Source organism: Nomascus leucogenys, chromosome 22a (genome assembly GCF_006542625.1).
Source record: "Nomascus leucogenys isolate Asia chromosome 22a, Asia_NLE_v1, whole genome shotgun sequence".
Taxonomy (NCBI): domain Eukaryota; kingdom Metazoa; phylum Chordata; class Mammalia; order Primates; family Hylobatidae; genus Nomascus; species Nomascus leucogenys.
This window is the reverse complement of record NC_044402.1, coordinates 100,749,089-100,770,064: the sequence shown is the minus strand read 5'-3', so window position 1 is coordinate 100,770,064 and position 20,976 is coordinate 100,749,089. Positions and strand designations below refer to the sequence as shown.

The 20,976-nt window shown below is 41.2% G+C and overlaps 1 protein-coding gene across 9 annotated transcripts in view; it reads right to left on the bottom strand.

The window, feature by feature from the left end:
• Positions 1-20,976, bottom strand: part of SPATS2L (spermatogenesis associated serine rich 2 like) — a 172,526-nt gene that overhangs the window by 21,388 nt on the left and 130,162 nt on the right. For 6 of the 9 annotated variants that reach the window (XM_030803559.1, XM_030803560.1, XM_030803557.1 and 3 more), the window contains exons 7-8: positions 17,975-18,181; positions 16,516-16,651 (exon numbers count right to left, since the gene is read on the bottom strand). In XM_030803559.1, coding sequence (XP_030659419.1) covers positions 16,516-16,651; positions 17,975-18,181 — 343 coding nt within the window. The remainder of the gene's footprint in view (positions 1-16,515; positions 16,652-17,974; positions 18,182-20,976) is intronic. The other 3 variants (XM_030803562.1, XM_030803563.1, XM_030803561.1) reach the window with 1 other exon arrangement.

Below are 20,976 nucleotides of genomic sequence, written 5' to 3'. Positions count from 1 at the left end.
CTTGAGGACATGTTTTGAATTTTTATCCCTTACAGAAAGGGAAGAGAGAAGAGACCAAAGTCAGCACGATGACATTCTTTGTGGAAGAGCTGAGAAGGATGTGAGAGGACCTGCCAGGACTCATTGGGGAAATAGTGAAAAGCAGATAGAGAGGAAAGAAAATGACGACGGCAAGAAGAAGAAATTAGGATTCCCTTCCCTGAATCAACTAGAAGCCTTTATAAATGGAGTCCCCAGGTTTGGAGAGCATGCCCAGCACACACTAAGGGAAATACTGCTGCATATGACACAAGACTGGCATGTCCTCAGACGCCCAGTGGAGGGGAGAGGAGCAGACTGCAGGCAAAGCAGAGGTCCTGGAGGCTTGGGAATCCTCCTGCCTGTGTGTGGGGTTGGTGGAATGGTGTGGGCAAGGGCCTTTGCTAATTTATCAGCTACAAGACCGTCGTGACACTTTTGTTGATCAAATTTGTTAACATAATTTTGTGCCCAGAGAATTTACAAGATGGACATTTGGGGTATAATACATGTCCCCAGGTCTGACACATATTAAACAAAGCTGGGTATTTATATACAATGGTTAGTTCAGACCTTCTGGGCTAGCAACAGGAGGGAAGAGGGTTTACACAATAAATTGTTAATCTGCTTAATGCACACATTTGAGGATGTGAAAGAGCCTGTGAAGTTGGCATCAAACCAGGCTTCCGTTCCTCTGGGTATTTCCATAGAAGACAGTCTGCAAACATCGTAGTAATTCAAGCTCTGCTATCTATGGGTGGCTGCTTTCAAAACTCATGTGCACAAAGGCAAGCCAGTGATCTCTGCTGACTCAGGACCCAGCTTGGAGCTGATAAACTGATGCAAACCAAGATCAGGGGCCAGCCCAGGGCAGATAAACCCGGCCTGCCCTTGAGAATCTCAATGTGTAGACCTGAGAGTTCCTTGAGTTTTGCTTTCCAGGCAGTAGGCTTGTCAAGGGAAGAATAATGGTGGGAAGTGGATGTGGAGGAAGTAGCAAAGCCAGCCTGTCCTTTGGCAGGCTGTCAGACAGTGAGGAGCCAGCCTCACATCGAGTGAGTGCCAGACTAAAAGGTCAAAGAGGAAAGACCATGCCTAAATCCTTCTAAATGCCCACAAAGCCTGGGGTGTCTGGGTGTGTCACATCCAGTTTTGGGAGTAATTTCATCGGTGCCATTTCCACGTTCTGTGGAATCTTCTTAGAGGTACCAGGACAGAGATAGACATGTGTGGGTAGTCAAGTGCGGCCTGGTAACTCTGCAGGCTGGATAAGGACAGAGGGCACTTGGCAAAGCCCTGGTATGGAGTTACCAGATATGGAGGAAGGAGCGAGTCCCTTGGAGAAGAATGACATTAGGGAATTGATGAGTCACAGAAGAATCACAGACAGTATCATGAACCACATTCCTACTGTGGAAGCTGCAAGGTCACACACTTGCTTTCGAGGTATACATCTGCAGACACGTATCAGCCCTCAGTTGCCTCAAAATGTGAGCTGATCACTTTCTGAGTGCAGATGGTGGGCCAGGCACATTAGGTAGACTGCCAGTGCCTTCCTGGAATGATCTCATCTAAGCTTCCTGACATCCCAGGAGGAGGGAGCCTGGCTTTCTCCTTGCCACAGGGGCTTGAAACAAGCCCCTCCCTCTGCCTTGAAGACAACTCTTCTGCTTAACCTTGCTTCTTTCATCTAATCAGCTCTGAGTCCTCCTTCAGGTCTTTGCTTAATCGTCACTTCCTTAGAGAGCTCTGACTGAGTTTTTAAAAACTTCTGTTCAATTTCATGATCTTAGACTATTATGGGTTGCTCAACAAAAATTTCTTGATAGTGATGAATATAAGGGAAGACAACATATTCATTTTTCTGTGGCATAACAATAATGAAACTTACTAACTAGTACATTGTGGTGCTTGCATATACATCACATTTATGCAAAACTTTATATAATTTTGGTCACTGATGGAATTTAATCATTTGAGACATAAGCTTATGAGTAAAGGTGTCATGATACTCACCAAACACACAAGGTTTGGCTGAGTCAAAACAGGCAGTTTGCAAACTATGGTGGTTTAATTACTGAAATTTGTTCTCCCACCACTGATCATCTGAAATGCTAAGTTCTGAATGTTTTTTGCTTTTCAACAGTGATCCTGAGTACTTGACAGAAATACATAACTCTTTAATTGGCTTTCCACTGGCCACTAAAAGTTTTCTAAATGGTTGGGTAAAGCCCTCTGGAGGGCACCAGTCACATCAAACGTGTTCTACATAAACAGAGCTCCCATAAAATCCACGCGGACCTCACATGTTTCAGATGTGCCCTTTCTCCTTCTAAAAACACATCTTCTCATTTTAGCCAAACTGCCTGGATAGTAAAATTTTATTTTGTTGCCATAAAAAAGCTTTTATTATCAAAGCAATAAGGTGTAAGGAGGAGATTACCATGGCAAAGACTTTACAGTTCATTATATAGTTAATCACAGAGATAAAGTGTCATTTTATAAAAATGTTTCCACTGTCTTGATTCCTTTCTATAGAGGACTGACAATAACAACAATGAAAAGAATCAGAAAGCCTCTTTAGTAATAGATTTATCATTTTCTGCCCTGTGAAAGGCTCTTTAAATTTGGAGATGGAGGCATTGAGTGACAAAACTGATTCATTTGGAAGCTTGGGTGAGTCATGTCAGGCCCAGTGTTCTTCAGAAATAAAGATGCCACCACAGAGAGGCAGCCACAGGACCATCAATGTGGTTGATGAGCTGGAGAGCAGACACTGCTGGTAGATACTGAGGAATGAAAGCAGAATTTCAAAGGGGAGGTGAAGAACTCAATCTGTAACAACAGCCAGAGTTAGATGTTAAAGAGTTAAAACCAGGCCACATTCCATCTTCCATGCATTTGCCTCAGGGAGACTAGAGTGAGAGGAATTGCCGGGGACCATCTGATCCCAGACAATTTTGCTGCAGAACCTTCTTGTGGGGAAAGTACTTCAGCTGGAGCTTCCTTAACTCATCATCTGCCAAGCCGACAATCGCAGGATGGGAGCATGGGGAGGGAGGCAGGCCCAGCAGGAGGAGCACGCAGTAGAAAGAGAAGGTGGGAACTGCTGGAGAGAAGGGATGCTATGAATGCTAATGAATATTTCAGACTTCCTGGCCTCTACCAAATAGCATAAAGCATGCCAAAGGCTGATAAGCCCTACAGCCAGGCTTCCCTGCATAAAGAATGTCCATTTCTTTCACTAAAAAGAAAAGAGTGGTACAAAAACATCTCTCTCCACTGTGGGCTCTGCTTCTTCTTAATGCAAATGAATAAGAACTGTGACCAACAGTTCTAACATCCCCTGAGAGGGATGTCAGCTGGGCTGATAGCCTAGTAGTGTCCACTGACCACCATGTGGGCCTTGAGCTGGGAAGCTACAGTTGCCCCGTACTAGCTAGCACTTAGCATCTGTGTTCCTTCCCTTAAATTTTGCCCACTAGTTGCAAGGCAGGAAAACTTCCTTTATACATTTAAGGCCTAATGTACTGTTCCCATGAGTACCATTTCTAGTCCAACTCCCCAAGTATTACCAGTAATTATTGGGCCCAGGGCAAAGCTAGTCAGGGGTTTCAGCTCACCAATTTCTCAACTGTTGCAGCTGTCAACAAAGATTCTTCCCTGGCTTGACAGCCACAAATGCAGCAAGACTGTATGGTTCTTTATTCCCAGGGTCAGGAGGCCTGGCAGCCCTAACTGTAAAGGGCACTCACACTCCTGCACACTGCCAATTCCCGGCTCTTCCTTGCTGTTCTGCTCCCCATCCTGTCCTCTCTCCTGTACCCTCTATGCTGGTTACTGGTGTCGTCCCTCACCCAGTGTCCATGGCTCCTCTTCCTTCACTTCCCACATGGTTACATCCTCGGAAGTCTACCCCAGAAATGTCTGTCTGTCCCATGCACCTCTCCACTTCCACTGACTCTTATTTAACCCTGAGCACATTACCAAGTCCTTGGCTATTTGTTGTTGTTTATTGTTACACTGCTGGAATTCCCAGGTCTGTCACCTTCCACTCTGTATATATTTGCATTTAGGTTTTATAACAACCTGAATTCTTTTCAAAACTGGAAAATAATAGATTTTTTTTTTCGAAATGCAGCACTGGTGACAAATTGGTCCTTCTAAAGATTTATTGGATTTAACAGTGCTATTTGGTAAACATATAAAACCCTGCATACATGTCCACAGCATGTAGACTGGGGTTAGCACACAACCCTTTGAAAGGCTGCCTACTAATCACACCCATCCGGAAAATACAGTGGGGGTGCCTCAAGCATGAACCACACTCAACATACAAAGCAAAGTCAAAATCCATCTGACTGTCAATGAACATCAATGACTATACTCAATTGCCAATCAGGCTGACATTTTATTTTTACTACTTTTATGAGAGTCAATACAATGTGTTAATATTGTTTAGTCTGCATATTTTATGTTGGAATCACACAATGATTTGAAATCATGGTTAATAAATTGTTCATCATACTCTCTGAGGTGCATTTCTGGAATGAGACACAGATTTAGTATAAGGACTAACTCTCAACATTAATAATATCTTGGAGTTCTTCAAAAAGGACATAATTAATTAAAAAATACACAGGGATTTCTTTTTCTTATTGGATTTTTTTAAATGACAGAATAGCATAATCCCATAGTATGGAAATCCTACAACATTAAATGTTCAACTGAAAAATCTATATTCCTCTGTTTAGAAACTGTATATATGACTTTGATGAACAATAGAAATTTTTATCTTTGCTAATTACTTATTAGTTCAGTTTCTTTTCATGGAGGTCACTATTCAGGGAAAGTAACTTGACTCAAGTATTTCAGTGTCTTTGACTATAAAAATGCTGACTCCTCCACTTCCCCTTTTAAAGTTACATCTGCCAGGCGCAGTGGCTCACGCCTATAATCCCAGCACTTTGGGAGGGCGAGGCAGGCAGATCACCTCAGGTCAGGAGTTCAAGACCAGCCTGGCCAACATGGTGAAACCCCATCTCTACTAAAAAACTGGAAAATATTAGAAAGCAGGAAAAAATGAAACAAATTTCAAAATAAAACAAAATAAAGCAAAATGCCTCTTTGTCTCAAGCACAAAATAGAGCCAACCACTCTGATCACTGTTGTATTTCCTTCCAAAAAAAAAAAAAAAAAGAAAACTGTGGGGGCAAGCGGAAGGGCATTTATGTAGATGCCATCATGGTTGCTGAACATAAATAACAGGAACAGAAACTGGAAGAAACTGATATAGTACAAGAAGTGCCAGAAATGCTGGCCCGCTTTCAACCCAAGGCAGCCAGGCCTAGCCTCCTCTGCTCCTGGCCTCCACGCAGGCTCTCCCCCACAATCGCAGGTGCTGTTACTGCCCATGGTAAGGCCCTACCCTAGTCCAGGCTTCCAAAGTGGAGCATGAATACAATATTAAATTTTATGTACTCACTTGTTATTCTAAGTAGGCTTTCCTCATCTTTAGTATCCAGATTAACAGTAGTACACATGTATAATTTATAAATGAACTTTCTGATTTGAGAGGGATGTGCTTAAAATTCATTTATTGATGGAGTGAGACCATCATCATTAGTTTTATTAATTTTTTTTTGAGACAGGGTCTGGCTCTGTTGCCCAGGTTGGAGTGCAGCGGTGTGGGTGTGATCCTGGCTCACTGCAAACTCTGCCTCCTGGGCTCAGGTGATCCTTCTACCTCAGCCTGCGGAGTAGCTGGGACCGCAGATCTACACCACCATACCCAGCTAATTTTTGTAATTTTTGGTAGAGACAGGGTTTTTCCATGTTGTCCAGGTTGGTCTCGAACTCCTGGCCTCAAGCAATCCTCCCACCTTGGCCTCCCAAAGTGCTGGAATAACAGGTGTGAGCCACCGTGCCCAGCCGAGACCATCATTATTGATGGAAGGAGGGTACTTCTCCCTGAGCACACTATGTTCTTTCTTGCCTCTGGTTCTTTGTGTTGCTTCTTCTGCATGGAATCTTCTTTCTTCCTTCTCCATCTGGCAAATTTCTAGTCTTCCTTCAAGATCCTGCTCAAAGGTCACCTCTGCAATGGAACCTTTCTTAATGAGCCAGGTAGAGTTGATTTTCCCTTCCCCCAGCTCCATTCCAGCTTGTTTACATCTGCAGCCACTAGTACATGGGCTTTTTTTTAGGAAAAAGACTGTCTTTATCCCTCAGTCTTTCTAGAAGTGCTCCTTCAAGTGTGGTCTGCAGACCACCTACATTTGTACTCACTACACTCATTGAGTGGAAGATTCTTGGGTGCCACCCAACATCCACAGAATCAGAATATCTGGAAATGGGGCCCTGATGCTCCTCGTGCACTCAAATGTTTGAAAAGTAGTGGCTTGACACACATTCATCTATCTATTAAGTGGATGAATGAAGAAAGGGGAAGAGAGAGGTAGAGAAGGCATGGCAAGACAAGAAAGGGGAAGGGGAGGGAGCTGTTTTGGTGGCAACTGTGACATTCAGAAGTGGGTGTCCCTTTGCCTTACTTCTCTCTTCATCAAGTAATAAAAAGTAGAAGTGGTGATGAACTATTCCTATCCCCTGGAATCCACTGCATGCTAAATAAACAGAAAGTTGGAAGGGATAACTTATTGCCAGTGTCTTAGTGTAGAGGAAAAGAAATTTCCCAAATGCTACTCTGGAAGAGAATCAACCTTAACTGAACATCTCTTAAGGGCCAGGCTAGTGATTTTCTAGAATGATGTGACAGATACATTACTTATATATGAATTTTCACAAAACCCCTAGAAAGTGATAACAGTACTCCTGCTTTGTAGCCGAGAAGGAGTTAAAAAAACTCAACTAGGTTCAGAGCTACAATATGTAGAGATGAGATTTAAACCTTATTCTATCTAACTCCACATCCTGTGCCTCCTAATTAAGTGGTTAATAAACCTTGGAAAATGTGTCTTTTATCAGAATATGGCCTGGTAAGAATCAAGAGTTTATAGTCACTAGAAGCAGCATGTAGTATACATATAAGGAATTCTATTTTATTGGCTTCACGTACAGCCTTTCTATATGATTTGTTGCTGACTTAGCTGACAAACTGCCCAAAATAATTCCTTAGTCTCACTGTACCAGTCCAAAAAACAGAAATAAGCTCCAAGATGCATTCTGAAATTGTAATTTAGGACTCACTTTTTAGTATTATAATGTATTTTATATTTATACTAAGATATAAGAACAAATTCGTCTTCTTTTTTCTAGTGAAAATAGACTATATTGCATATATATTTTTTAAAAGACCATACTCTAGTATCCTATGGGAATGTGTAGATAGAACAATTTGCTTATTTCCTCTTTATTTTTCTATTTTATGATGAAAACAAACAATTCCTTTTCAGAAGTACATTCTCGGGCTGGTCGATTGGTAAGCTTTCATCTGCTGAAAAGATTCAGAAATCTTTTCCGATTTCAGGCTGAAATTAGAACCAATTTCTTGTCTTCCAGCTCTTATTGCGGGCCTTTATTCTGCAAAGAAGGCTGCAGTGCCAGCAGAGCTGACTGCCAGTGCCAAGTGTGTGACTGACATAACGTATGGAGGTAATCCACACATGTAGCTCAGGAAGGCTATTAATAAGAGGTGCTATTTATGCTGGTTTCCTGGGGACTATACCTAAACTGAAAAGGCCAGTTCAGTACTTTTTGTATTTATCAACCTGCTCTTCCTTCATGTCAACTGATTCACTCGGTCCTTGCAAAGGCCCTGGGGAAACATCTATTGCAGAGGAAAACCTCACTGAGGAAAGAAAATAGGAAAAGAGAAGCTTTCACCTCCAAAGAGTGAGCTACACCTATTTAGAAAGACACATATTCACAAACGAGGCAAGATTTGAAATATACTGCACTACAGGGACTTGCCTTAGTCACAAAGTCATGGGAACCTTGAGTTTCTCCATGTTATATGGGTATTTGCCCTTTTCACAATTTCAGAATAGATCCTGGAGCTTATTTCGGTTTATTGGACTGGTGCAGAGTGAGGAAAAGGAGTCATTTTGGGCAATTTGTCAGCTAGACAGCAACGGAAACCATACATATGGCTCTCTTGAGGCATAAATATATTTATTAGCCTCTTCCATTATTGTCTCTTGGTGTTCCTTGCAAGTAAATGTCCATCCCTATACTCTCTGTTTCTTTAACTTCTGGCATAATATTGAATATTGGGGGTGGGGAGAAAAAAGTTTAATTTTCTTTCTATGGTGCTTTGTGCAAGTCACAAGCAGGTGAACACTTAGAAAAACTACTTAATGAGAAGGAAAGGGATTAGTCAGAAAGTCTGTTTTGTATAGATTTTGATCAATGCAAGGATTGTATTCATTTCCAGAGCAGAAAGAGATAGAGCCCTTTTATTAAATGTCTTTTAAAACAAAACATTAAAAAACACAATTCAAACACTTGATTTTATTAAAAACAAAACCAAAAACACACTGAACTCTTATGATTTTGTTGTTGTTGTTGTTTTGTTTGTTTTTGTTGTTTAGACAGTGTCTTGTTCTGTCACCCAGGCTGGAGTGCGGTGGCATGATCTCAGCTCACTGCGACCTCTGCCTCCCAGGTTCAAGTGATTCTCCTGCCTCAGCTTCCTGAGTAGCTGGGATTGCAGGCATGTGCCACCACACCGGGCTAATTTTTGTATTTTTAGTAGAGACAGGGTTTAGCCATGTTGGCCAGGATGGTCTCGAATTCCTGACCTCAAGAGATCTACCTGCTTCAGCCTCCCAAAGTGCTGGGATTACAGGTGTGGGCCACCATGCCCACCCATTTGTTTGTTTTTGAGACAGGGTCTTTCTCTGTTGCCCAGCCTGGAGTATAATGGCGTGATCACGGCTTATCTCACAGCCTCAACCTGGGGACTCAAGATCCTCCCACCTCAGCCTCCTGAGTAGCTGGGACTACAGGACTGTACCACCACATCTGGGTACTTTTAAAATTTTTTGTAGAGATGAGGTCTCCCTATGTTGCTCTAGCTGGCCAAGCTCTTGATTTTTGTCTTCACTACTTGTTTAATCTAAGGAACTGGCAAAATTTAGTAATTGTTTAACACATTCCTGATAATTAAACAGGGAATTGAAAGCTTTTAAAAATTATTACATAACAATGCTAAGTGGCTGAAAAGGCTCCTAAAGGCAACTTTCCTACTGGTAATCCTATCATAAACATGCCTTGTTGAATGGCACAGAGAAAAGCATCATCTTATTACAGTACAACTACACTATACTACCCCAGATACTCTCAGTGTACACTAGGAGTGTTTACTGTCAATATTTCAGCCACACTGCTTTAACAATGGAATCTTTACTCATCCCTCATGCTTATATCAACATCTTTCCTGTGACTGAACTCAAAATCCAAATTTGCTTGTTGTCACAGCATCTATTCTGTGACACAGATCTGATTCTAGGACCTGTTTCGCCTAATACATATTTTTCCCATGCTTACCTGTTAAAGTATATATAATGCCACAATTCCAGTGATCTCCTAATTAAAACAGAGTAATGAAATGGCCAATAAGTATTTGTTCAACCACTACGGCACCGTAAGATATGTAAAAGACCTTCTGTTCATTTGGCTTAAAGAGCATAATGGCTGGCACACCTGGGTATGTCACTGGCATCGGAGTAGTTGGATATATGCCAGGTATGCCAGAAACACCAAGTAATATCGCTGCCTGGCTGAAGTCAAAGAAGAAGAATAACCTCCAAGAAGACATTTAATGGAACAATTCCTTACTGTATTTATCTTTACATGTCTCAGATCTTCATCCTAATCCTGGTTCCCACTGCGATATTTGGTTTTATTGCAAAATGAGAAAAAGACTCAGGTAGAAACAGAATGGCTAATGAAACTGACTGCCTTTCATTAGCTACAACCTTCGGTTCTTAATTTTTCCATTTTCTTCTAAGGACTGAGTAGAATTCTATAATGAAAAACAGACGATAAAGCAAAGCCTTCAATTTTCTACACTTCAGTATAATTGTTTTTCTGATCTCAAGGAGACAAAAATGTAATTTGACCTTTAAAATGTGTAGTGAGAGGGTTTACGTTTCAGGCACTATGGAAAAAATATTTCCTGCTGCACTGATATGAAATGAGAAGACAAATATAGTATGTTTCTTTGGGTATGTGATTGGAAAGTCCCTCTTTCATATCTCCAGTGGTGGCTTAGGAGGGCAACTGGGGCCAGGAGTGTTTCAAAGGGAAGAGTCTCCATCCTTCGCTCAAGGAGCTCCAGCAGAACCGAGGTGGCAGGACGAATGAGGCACTCTTCCTCTCATTTTCCTCTCACCCAGGCTTTCCCAGCACTACAGACATTTTGGGCCAGGTAATTCTTTGTTACAGGAGAGGTGGGAGAGACGGTCAGCAGCATCCCTAGCCTTTACCTAATAGATGCCAGTGGCACTCTCTCCCTGTGGCTGTGACAACCAAAAATATTTCCAAATCAATGGTCTCCTGGGGGCAAAATCGTCCCATTGAGAACCACTGCTGTGGCCCTGGACATATCACTCCCTTTGCAAGACTCTCAACCAGCAGTTTTCAACCACAGATGCCAAGAGAATTATCTGTTTTTGGTTCTTATTGAGACAGGGTCTCACTCTGTCACCTACGCTGGAGTGCAGTGGCATGAACATGGCTCACAGGAGTCTTGAATTCCTGGGCTTAAGCGATCCTCCCACCTCAGCTTCCTGAGTAGCTGGGACCACAGGCACACACCACTACGCCCAGCTAATCAAAAAATTGTAGAGATGGGGTCTCTCCATGTTGTCTAGGCTGGTCTCGAACTCCTGGGCTCAAGCAATCCTCCTGCCTCGGCCTTCCAAGGTGTTGGGATTGCAGGCGTGAGCCACTGTGCCTGGCCCATTTGTTGTTGTTGTTGTTGTTTTTGAGGGAGTCTCACTGTGTTGCCCAGGCTGGAGTGCAGTGGAGCGATCTGGGCTCACTGCAACCTCCACCTCCCAGGTTCAAGTGGTTCTCCTGCTTCAGCCTTCTGAGTAGCTTGGATTATAGGTGTACGCCACCTTGCTTGGCTAATTTTTTTGTATTTTTAGTGGAGATGGGGTTTCACCATGTTGGCCAGGCTGGTCTTGAACCCCTGACCTCAGGTGATCCACCTGCCTCGGCCTCCCAAAGTGCTGGGATTACAGGCATGACCCACCATGCCTGGCATGTTGTTTTTAAAAGCCTGGTACAATCAGTATCTCTGGGGGTGGCACTTAGGCAAGGGAGGACTATAAAGCTCTAAGAGTTTTTATTTACAGTGTACACACATATACTTTGGTATGGAAAGAAGTAGATATTAATATATAGGCATCATCTTTTAATGTTAAGTTGTTCACAAAGAGAACACATAAAAAACCCAAAGGACACAGAAAAGCCAGGGTTTATCATTGTTTGGAAAGCCAGGAATCACACGAAAGCAGCTAAAATTTGGAGAATATGGGCAGGGAAAAAAAAAACAATCAACATGGCAAGAATCAGCTCTGAAAAATCTGCAAATGTGATGGTCTTACTTGGACTCAAACTAAAGGGGCTTCAAGGACATATGTTTCAACAATTTAAAATTATCTGGGTATCCAAGGAGAGCAAACTGGGAATATGGGACATATGGTTACATACGTGGTTCTGATGCTCAGCAGTGCCACTGGCAACTTCCCATATGGGAGACCTCAAGATCACATCCTAGGAAAAGTGCACAATATTTAAAGTGTCAATGGTGACATCTGGTTTGTATATGGGGCCACCTGTTGACCACATTGATAATCCGTGTGTGATTTTGCTTGGCTATCAATAGGGCTTCAGCAGCAGATGAGAAGGATTTGAGGGATGAGAAAGATAAAACTTATTTCAAAATAGCTTTTTCTTCTGTCTAAAAGTCCCACTTTTATTTTATTGTTAATTATTTTTTGAGGCAGGGTCTCACTCTGTTGCCCAAGCTGGAGTGCAGTGGCACGATCTTGGCTCACCACAGCCTTGACTTCCTAGACTCCAGTGATCCTCCCACCTCTCAGCCTCCCGAGTAGCTGGAACTACAGACGAACCATCACACCTAGCTGATTTTTTTTTTCTTTTTGTAGAGACAGGGTCTCGCTGTGTTGCCCAGATTGGTCTCAAACTCCTGCCTCAGCCTCCCAAAGTGCTAGGATTACAGGTGTGTGCCACCTTGCCCTGCTACATTCTCACTTTTAGAGTTAGTCTTTTGGCTGGGGGAGAGAGTCTCAACAGAGCATTTGTCAGTATGCAAATACGTCACTTTGAGAGGGAGGATACATGGTTATCATAGGGATGAGTTTAGTAGTTACATAAGATAATTGAGTTTCCATAGTTTAAAAAAAAGAGAAAAGGGATATGGAGACACCACTATAAACACCTATCTTGATTGAGGTGAGGAGCCCTGGCTTGTAGGGGGCAGCAGGAGGTTCACCCTGTCTGTTGGGAAGGAGGAAACTCTAAGATGCAGGAAAATTGGCAGAGGAAGGGAAAGTGGGCCAGGGCTCAGGGTTCGGGGAGCTGAGACTCCTGACCTACTTTCAAATTCTGCTTGGGCCAGTCTTGGCATTGCTTCGGGAAAAAAGAAACACAAAGTATAGGAACATTTCTGGCCCACTGGTACAGAATACATGCTTTCACAGATTTCCCTTTCCTCTTGGAAAACAAAGCTGCCTAAAAGGACTGCTCCCTCCAGCCCCCGTTCTCTGCAGCCTCTTTATGCCTCCCCACGCCCAGCACACACGCTACCCCATTGGCTCATTACTGTCTTCCATTTTCTTAGAGTGCTTTTAATTAGATGTTAAATTGACAACAGCACCTAACAGAATTTTTACAGCTCTATTTTGGAATACTTTTCCCCCCAGCATATGGCGGAACTATCAAGTATTATTCTCCTTCCTCAATGTTTTTTTGAACTTAATGTTTTATTGCTCATTTTAAGCCTTCACAATCAACTTGGACACACACACACAGATTTGTGATGAGAAGCTAGACTAGTTTGCATATAAAGCAATTAAATCTGGCAGCTATGATTCCAAAGGATGAATATTTTCCAGTTGTGGTAGGAGGCCAATCATACAGAAAAGAAACCAGCTGTTTCATGTTAGTTCCTGATGTGACTTTTCACGCAGATGCTCATGTCGCAAAACTTACTCTCTGTTAAGATGCACTGTGAGAGCACTGTGTCATCTTTATTCACCTCGCAAATCCCTAATTCTTTCTGGGAAAATGAGAATGCTCTGTTATGGTCATGCAGCCTACGTAACTGTATCCTGCTTAAATGCCAACTTTGATTTTACATTTTAGCTACTTAGTGGTTTTCTTCAATAACTGTACTGACCAAAGTATTCTTCACAGCCCGGTTGGAAGAGAGATCATTTCGTTCATTCTACCTTGATGTGTGCTTGCTTGGTATTGAGGATGTGCAAACAACAGCTTGCTCCCAGCCTCTCAAAATCATCATTCTCATGAATTCCAGCAGTACTTTTCAGGGAATTTAGTCAAGCAGGACTCAGGTCCTTATGCTGGCACTTTTTGGTAGCAAAGTGAATATTTAGAATTTCTGACCTGAGTTTCTAGTTCTAAACTACACGAAATGCTTGTTGAGTACTTCGTGGTTAGGATAACTGGGTGGCCCAAAGCAAGGAGAGGAGAAGAGGAACTGGAAACGAAGGTATACATCTATGTCGCTTGTGCACCATATGCGGTGACATCTCTTTCAGAACTGGCACTCTTTCTGGAAATCTCCAGAGGACTTATCCCATGTCCTCCAAGTCTAGATATGCCTCATGATGTAAACCTGAGGCTACAACTGCATTAAAATGGGTACATTCTAATACACCTACAGTTCACTCAAAGTTTTCTCTAATGCTTAGAATGCAGGATTTCACCATCAATAGGAAAATTTCATTAACAAAAATTTCTAAGCTGCCATCTTCAATTTTGTGACCTGATATTTCAAGAGCACCACAATCCCTAAAATTCATTTTCTTCCTCTTAGAAAACAAGAGGGAGGCTTTATTCAAGTACGTCACCATGTTTGCTGGGCTGCAAGCTCATTTGGAACAGAGGCAAGGTTTTTCTGTTTGGCAGGCATGCATAGTTGATTTTAAAGAGCACTTTGGTTTTATTTTTAAGTTAACACTTATGCAATTATTGTGGGATCATTTTTATTAAGGATTAGATCAGAAAATAAGTGCTGCTGTTTACTCATTTTATAGCAATGGCATACCAAAATGGTTGATCTAAATGTCTTCTTTGGTTTGCAGAAAAAGTGCCATTTTGTTAAGTAGGTGGCTTTTAAACAGCAGTACTACTTGGCAGTGCTCATTCAGAAGTGATTCTTTCCATCAGTTTAAAACACAACATGAATTACAAGCAGAGAAAAAATATACAATTTCCTTGGGTGTTGACTTTCCTGGCCCCACGCTTTCAGCTCTTGAGGAGTAAAACTCTCACAGAATCTGTTATAAATCTCAAGATGTCTCATGACCCATGTGATGTTCATTTTACTAAGAAATAAAATAAAATAAGAAGTACTCAGAGCAGCTGGAGAAGACAGAGGTAATTTGAGGGCGTTGCTACACTTTGTCAATTAGTGTATGAGTCACTCAGATGGAAGGTATCACACAGACGGCTCAGAGGAAGAGTTTATTCTAAAAGGCCACACTAAAGAGTAAGACAGAGTGGTCTTCTCTGAACAGCTAACTAATGCTTCTAGACAGGGGTTGACAAACAATGACCCTCATGAGCCAAATCTGGCCCATAGCCTTTTTGATTATCTAGGGCTGCCTTTGAGCAGCAACAGCAGAGCTGGGTAGCTGCATAGAGAACTTAAGGCCATAATGCTTAGGATAGTTACTAGTTGGCCCCATAAAGTCTGCAGACCCTGGCTCTAGAGAACAGCCCTGGAAGCTGGGTGTACTTCTAAGTGTTAAGGTAACTTACCTAAAGATAGATTGGAAAGTTATAAAACTATAAAATAATAGTAATAACGATTTTCATTCGTATAGCATCTTTAATTTCTCTAAGTACTCAAACATATCCTTGGGGTTGCTTTGAACAACTGGTTAGGTTATAATACGATCAAACAGAGAAGACTTTCATTGACATCCAGATGCCATGACTGGGGTTGGGGGGAGGTAGATGAATCCTCCCCTCAGAGGGCCTCTGAGAGGCTGAATGATAACCGAAGGAGAAAGTTTTCTTTCAAGTTCCTAGTGTCTTCTGCACCCTTAGGATCTTATATGATACATAGCAGATGGTTTAAAATTCATGCATTTTAGATTAGTATTAAGCTTAATTATTAGTTTTACACAACTCCATAGTTTCTGCTTTCAATGTCAAAGCAAGGACCTGGAATAGGAAAAGCATGCAGAAGAAGTGATCAAATTCTAGAATCACGGGAGGCCAATGAGACACAGAGAATATGTTACATGAGCTTGGGCATGGTGGATATGTGCCAGCCTTTGGACTTTCGCTATTTCAGATGAGGCCCTCTCTCAGATCATCAGAGGGCTAAGGATTACGTAATCTGGCAGCTGTGAGGGGGTCATCTTTGCTACCATGAAGAGAGATGGTGCGTAAGAAAAAAGCCAAGAATGGACAGAGCTAGGAGACTGTGGAAGACACCAGGAGAGAGGAAGGAGAGAGGGTGAGACAAACCGAGTCGTGATAACATAATGAGGATTTAGAGCCAAATTTGTCTGAAGAAACCTTCTGAAATTTTCATGTATATCAGCCAATAAATTCTCTTTTGTCTTTAACTTCTGTGACTTGATTTCTGCCACTCCAAACTGACAGAGACCTAACTGATACGCGAGAACATTTTTCTACTGTTAATAACTAAACCTTTATTAACAGATATATCATTTCAACTGTGGACATGAGCAAATATACAGGGTTCAAACATTTTCCATCAAAATCAGTAGCAAGGAAGGGCAAGGCAGGACCAAAACCATATTGATGCACCATGTTTAAATTCTAGTCTTAAAGATACCCAAGAATGGGATTCTGTCGCTAAGCTTATGTGAGATGTTTCTGAATTTCATTAAGGGAATTCTTCTTATTTTATAATTATAGTGCTGGAAAATATTTTGTTTTCCTAGTAGTATTCATGACATTAGCCTTCCAGGGATTTGTCAAAAATATTATTTTTTGAGGTTTTGTTCTTTGTTGAGGTTTTGTTTTACATCATTCATATAGTTTTGGGCCAACTTGAAACTCCAGTGAATTATGTCTATCAGGTTTCTTTTTATTCAAATACTTTATCTTCTTTTTTATTTCCAAGATACATGCTACTGCCTGCAGGGCTTAACAAAATCTGCTGGAGAGTTATTCTGTGATGTTTATGTATTAAATAAACAACGTTTTCCATCTGATACTTTTACCTGTTGGAACAGCTCAAGCATCACAAATTTATAGTTCCTATGTTGAATCACTCACCAGTTGTGTAATTCAGCAAAGGCAGCTTTGATCTTCTTCACGGAACTATCCACTTCTTCCTTGATCATGACGCGATATCTAGTTAGAGAAACGGTGCAGCGTTGCAAATCCTTCACTGATTTCTCAATATTTGGGCCTAAAATTGATGTCAAAAAATATTATTAACTTGAGCATTTTATCCTTTGTTTGTAAGCTAAACAACAAAACAAAGCAATTAACCCACCAAGAAAAAGAGACTCATCTTTTGTCTAGTAAAAGTTCCATCAGGAGAATGTTTGTAACCCAGTGTAGGTGGTTTGTGTGGCACCTGAGGCTGTTATGATTTCACCAGTGGGGTCTCTGGCTGGGCCATCTGGGGTACGCTTGTCTCCTGTGCTCTTTGGAAGGAGGCTGTCATCATTATGTTCTATCACAAACTGCAGTGCCTTAAAATCTGATAAGTCTAAAGACCATTTGTGCTGCTGACTCTCTCTATAAACACCACTTTGCGTGGTTAAAAGCCAGCAGGGCTTTTGGAAGAGGAAAATGATACAGAGACTGGGAGAGGTACAAATGAGCTAGAGAGAGGATAGGGCATCAGTGCCAGGTACGCTGGCATTGGCACCATCATCCGAAGCCAGGCCTGTAATTAGAGCAGCAGCATTGAAAGCAGCTCTATGGGTGCCCATCTCGCCTGATTTCCTGAAACTGTCACCAGGGTCTACAGATAGTGCATCACAAATAGGCAGATTGTACTTATCACAATCAGGCCATGTTTGGTAGAAGAAAGGAATCCCCCTTAAGAAAAGTGAGAAAGTAGATCAAACCAAAGCCAAGGAAATCAGATACCACTGAGGCTGAATGAAAAGAATAGTATTTAATCTTCTGGGCATCAGAAAGGAGGTGATTTTCATTTTTAATACCAGTTACGTATCAAGTATATCCAAGCTCAGAAAAATCATAAAAATCCAGTGTGTCAAATATAAAACCCTCTTTCAATGTTACATTTTGTGTAAATTCTAACACAGAACTGAATTTACATTGGGAAGACCATATCTGAAGAACATATACCAGCCTCCAGACTCATCTTTGTTCAATGCAAGTCAAGCAATTGTATCAGGGAAACATGAGTCCCTTTTAGCAGTTACATTTTTAAAAGAGCTCCTGAATGAGCACTTGCTTTATAAGATATTAGGATAGAAGGTATTTGTGGTGCAAATTTATCCATGCCTACAACAAGAAGAATGATCTCAGAGGGGCAGAGAAAGGAGATGTAATTCTATTTAAATATGCAAGACCTTTGATTAAATGGGAGGAATCACATCTGCCTTTCCCTCTATGTGGGCTACAGAAAAAAAAAATGCAATTTCATGTGCATCTCTCTTCACTAAGCAGCATCTTTTGGAAAGTTCTGTCACTCTGGCACTTTTCTGTATGTGCAAAATATGTTGAATCATTTGTGCAAAAGAAATCACTTTACCTCTTTTCTTTGCCAACTCATCTGGCTTTATTTCAAGATGAGCTGTAGGGGTATTGGACTTAACAGGAGATGTTTTTGCCTTAGGCTTGCTTGGGTTACAAGGCTGCTCAGCTGACCACTGTAGGCCATCTGACCTCTCTGTTGTTCCATGTAAAGGTTTGGGGTTCCCATCTAAGGATAGTTTCTGTTGCAGTAGTCTGTTGCCTTCTGTAAGAAAACACCAAATAATGACTGTGAAGTGATAAACTAAAAACACTGATGATAAAGTGATGGAGGATGCCAAGATTTTTGTTTTTGTTTACATGTTGGCAATAATGCCTTTCATTGCAAACAGTCAAGTAACTGTTTTAAAAGAACACCCAGAAGATTAGAGGGTGTACTAGAAAAGCCTTGTATTGTGAGTAGGAAGACCTGGGCATGCTTTGTCTCTGCTAATTACTTGCAGAGTGACCCTGGGCATCTCTGAGCCCTAGTTTCCTCATCCATAACTATCCAGGAAGGTTATTAAGAGGCTTACAGGAGATGAGCAGTGCCTTTTCCCCCCTGCTATTCCAGTAAAGGCTTATGAGTCTTTTAAGTACAATTTCATATTGAGGCTATAAAAATGTAGCCCTCCTATCTCCAAGTGCTACATTAATGTCTTGTGATATTTCATTCTGAATTAATGAAGGCAGAAGAGTGATTGGAGATAGAGCAAAAATGAAGTGACAACAGATACTATAATCATTGCATCTAATTTATGGAGGGCTTAAATCAGAAAAGATCATCATAATATCTCAACTATATTTAAAATCTAGGGAGTCAGATTCTCTCTGGAGATTTAATAGATGTGGCAATAAATTAGCAGGATGTTGCTTTCGGCATCTTTTAAAGGTAGGTTCCTATTTAGTTATTGCTGGAATGAATTAAATGGCACATTAGTGGCCTGAAAAGGAAATGCATCACCCTTAACATCTTACTTACTACCAGAGAAAGTTTTGGGTGTGAGAAAAGGGAAGCCAGTGTTCTTTTGAAGGCCAGGTTCTTGTAGAAAGCTTGATGAGTGCAGTTTGGATCTGGGAGAACCAAATTCTGGTATTCCTTATGTCCTGGGTGACCTTGTGGGAATGTCTTCACTTGTCTGGCTGACTGGCTTGCACTCAAACAGAACACAGTCATCTTTGTAAAGCCCAGCCTTTTAAGATAGTCACCCTTGCCCTGCTTCTCTCTACTCCCATGGTACCTTGCTTTACTTAAAACCATGGTATCATGGTTTTATGTTTTAACACAAGGCTTCCCTATCTGCCCCACACCCCTGCCTTGAAGAGGCTGCAACCTTCCCAAGGGCAAACACTGAGTCCGATTCTGTTTTGAAGCCCTAGTACTTGTGTCTGGCTCAATGGCTTTCTGTAGAATTATGATTCAATTAAAGTACATTAGAAACAATTTCATAGAAAAAAATAAAAAACAATGAATATCTTACCTGACACAGTCACAGAGACTACACTTGAAAAAATACAAAGGAATATGATCTAGGTCCTAGTCAATTTGATTTTAGACATTAGTCCATTCATGATCAATATAATTAGACTTCAGTTGAATCCATCATTCATAACTTACATATCAAGAAAGCGTAACATACTTTTTATAAGCTGAATGAATACCCTTAAAAATTTACTCACAGTACACAAAATGTTCAGCAAAGGTAGTAAACAAAGTACATAAGTACTGAAAACAGCATTTCCTCCAGTAATAAAACAGATTCAAATGGTAGTATGCAATTTTATCCTTAGTGATATTAAGGTAGAACTTCACTATAAGGTACTGGCTGTCAAACTTCAGTGTGAAATGAGTTTCCCTTGGTACTTATTACACATGCAAGTTCCCGAACACTATTTCTAGAGATTCCAATTCAGCTGTGGGCCCAGGCTTCTCCTCCCCAGGTGATTCTGTTGGAGTGGAGATGGGTGGTACCAGCCACCCTGAGAAACCCTACTGTAAAGATTAAAAAACTAATTTTATGTTGAGTCTATAAACATGTGTTAAAACAATGACGCGTCCAAACTGGTTCCAAGTCACTACCTCTCTAAATCCCAGTTGAGAGGCAGTCTGGACGAGATACTATAAATTGAGAATTCTGGGTTAGGCTGTTTTTGCATTGCTGTAAGGGAATACTTGAGCCTGGGTAATTTTTAATGAAAAGAGGTTTATTTGGTTCATGGTTCTGTATGCTGTACAAGAAGCATGATGCCAACATCTGCTCAGCTTCTGGTCAGGGCCTCAGGAAGCTTACAATCATGGCAGAAGATGACTGCGAGCCAGCATACCACATGGTGAGAATGGGAGCAAGAGAGTGAGGGGAGAGGTGCCACATACTTTTAAACAAGCAGATCTCACATGAAGTAACTGAGCAAGAACTCGCTTATCACCAAGGGGATGGTGTTAAAACATTCATGAGGGATCTGCCCCCATGATCCAATCACCTCCCACTGGGCCTTACCTCTGACATTGGGAATCACATTTCAACATGAGATCTGGAGGGGACAAACATTCAAACCATATCAAATTTAAAACACAGATCTTCGTGTATAGTGTCATAAAGAGATCATATTCCTGAAAATAAGGGGATTTATACTATAACAATGGAAACAATGACCTTAGAGCAAAGGGAAAAAATTATTGTAATGAAATGCAAAAGAATTTTAAATGGAAGCCAAGCATGCAATGAGCATGGGCTCATTAACCTAGAGCTGAAAACATTTTGTTTGTGTATCAGAGAACTGATATGTGGTCTACTGGTTCGTTTCAACATTCCCCATCAAATATCAATTGAGAAATGTGAGTAGAGATATTTTTTTAGGTCCTCAAAAGCTGTCTCATTACTAGTGAAATCACTGAGCATTAAAATCTTCAAGACCACTTGTACATATTTGCATATATGCATGTATGTATGACATGTATGTATGTCTTGTTCATCATTACTGTATGTGTTTGATATCTTGCAGATACATAATAAATACTGA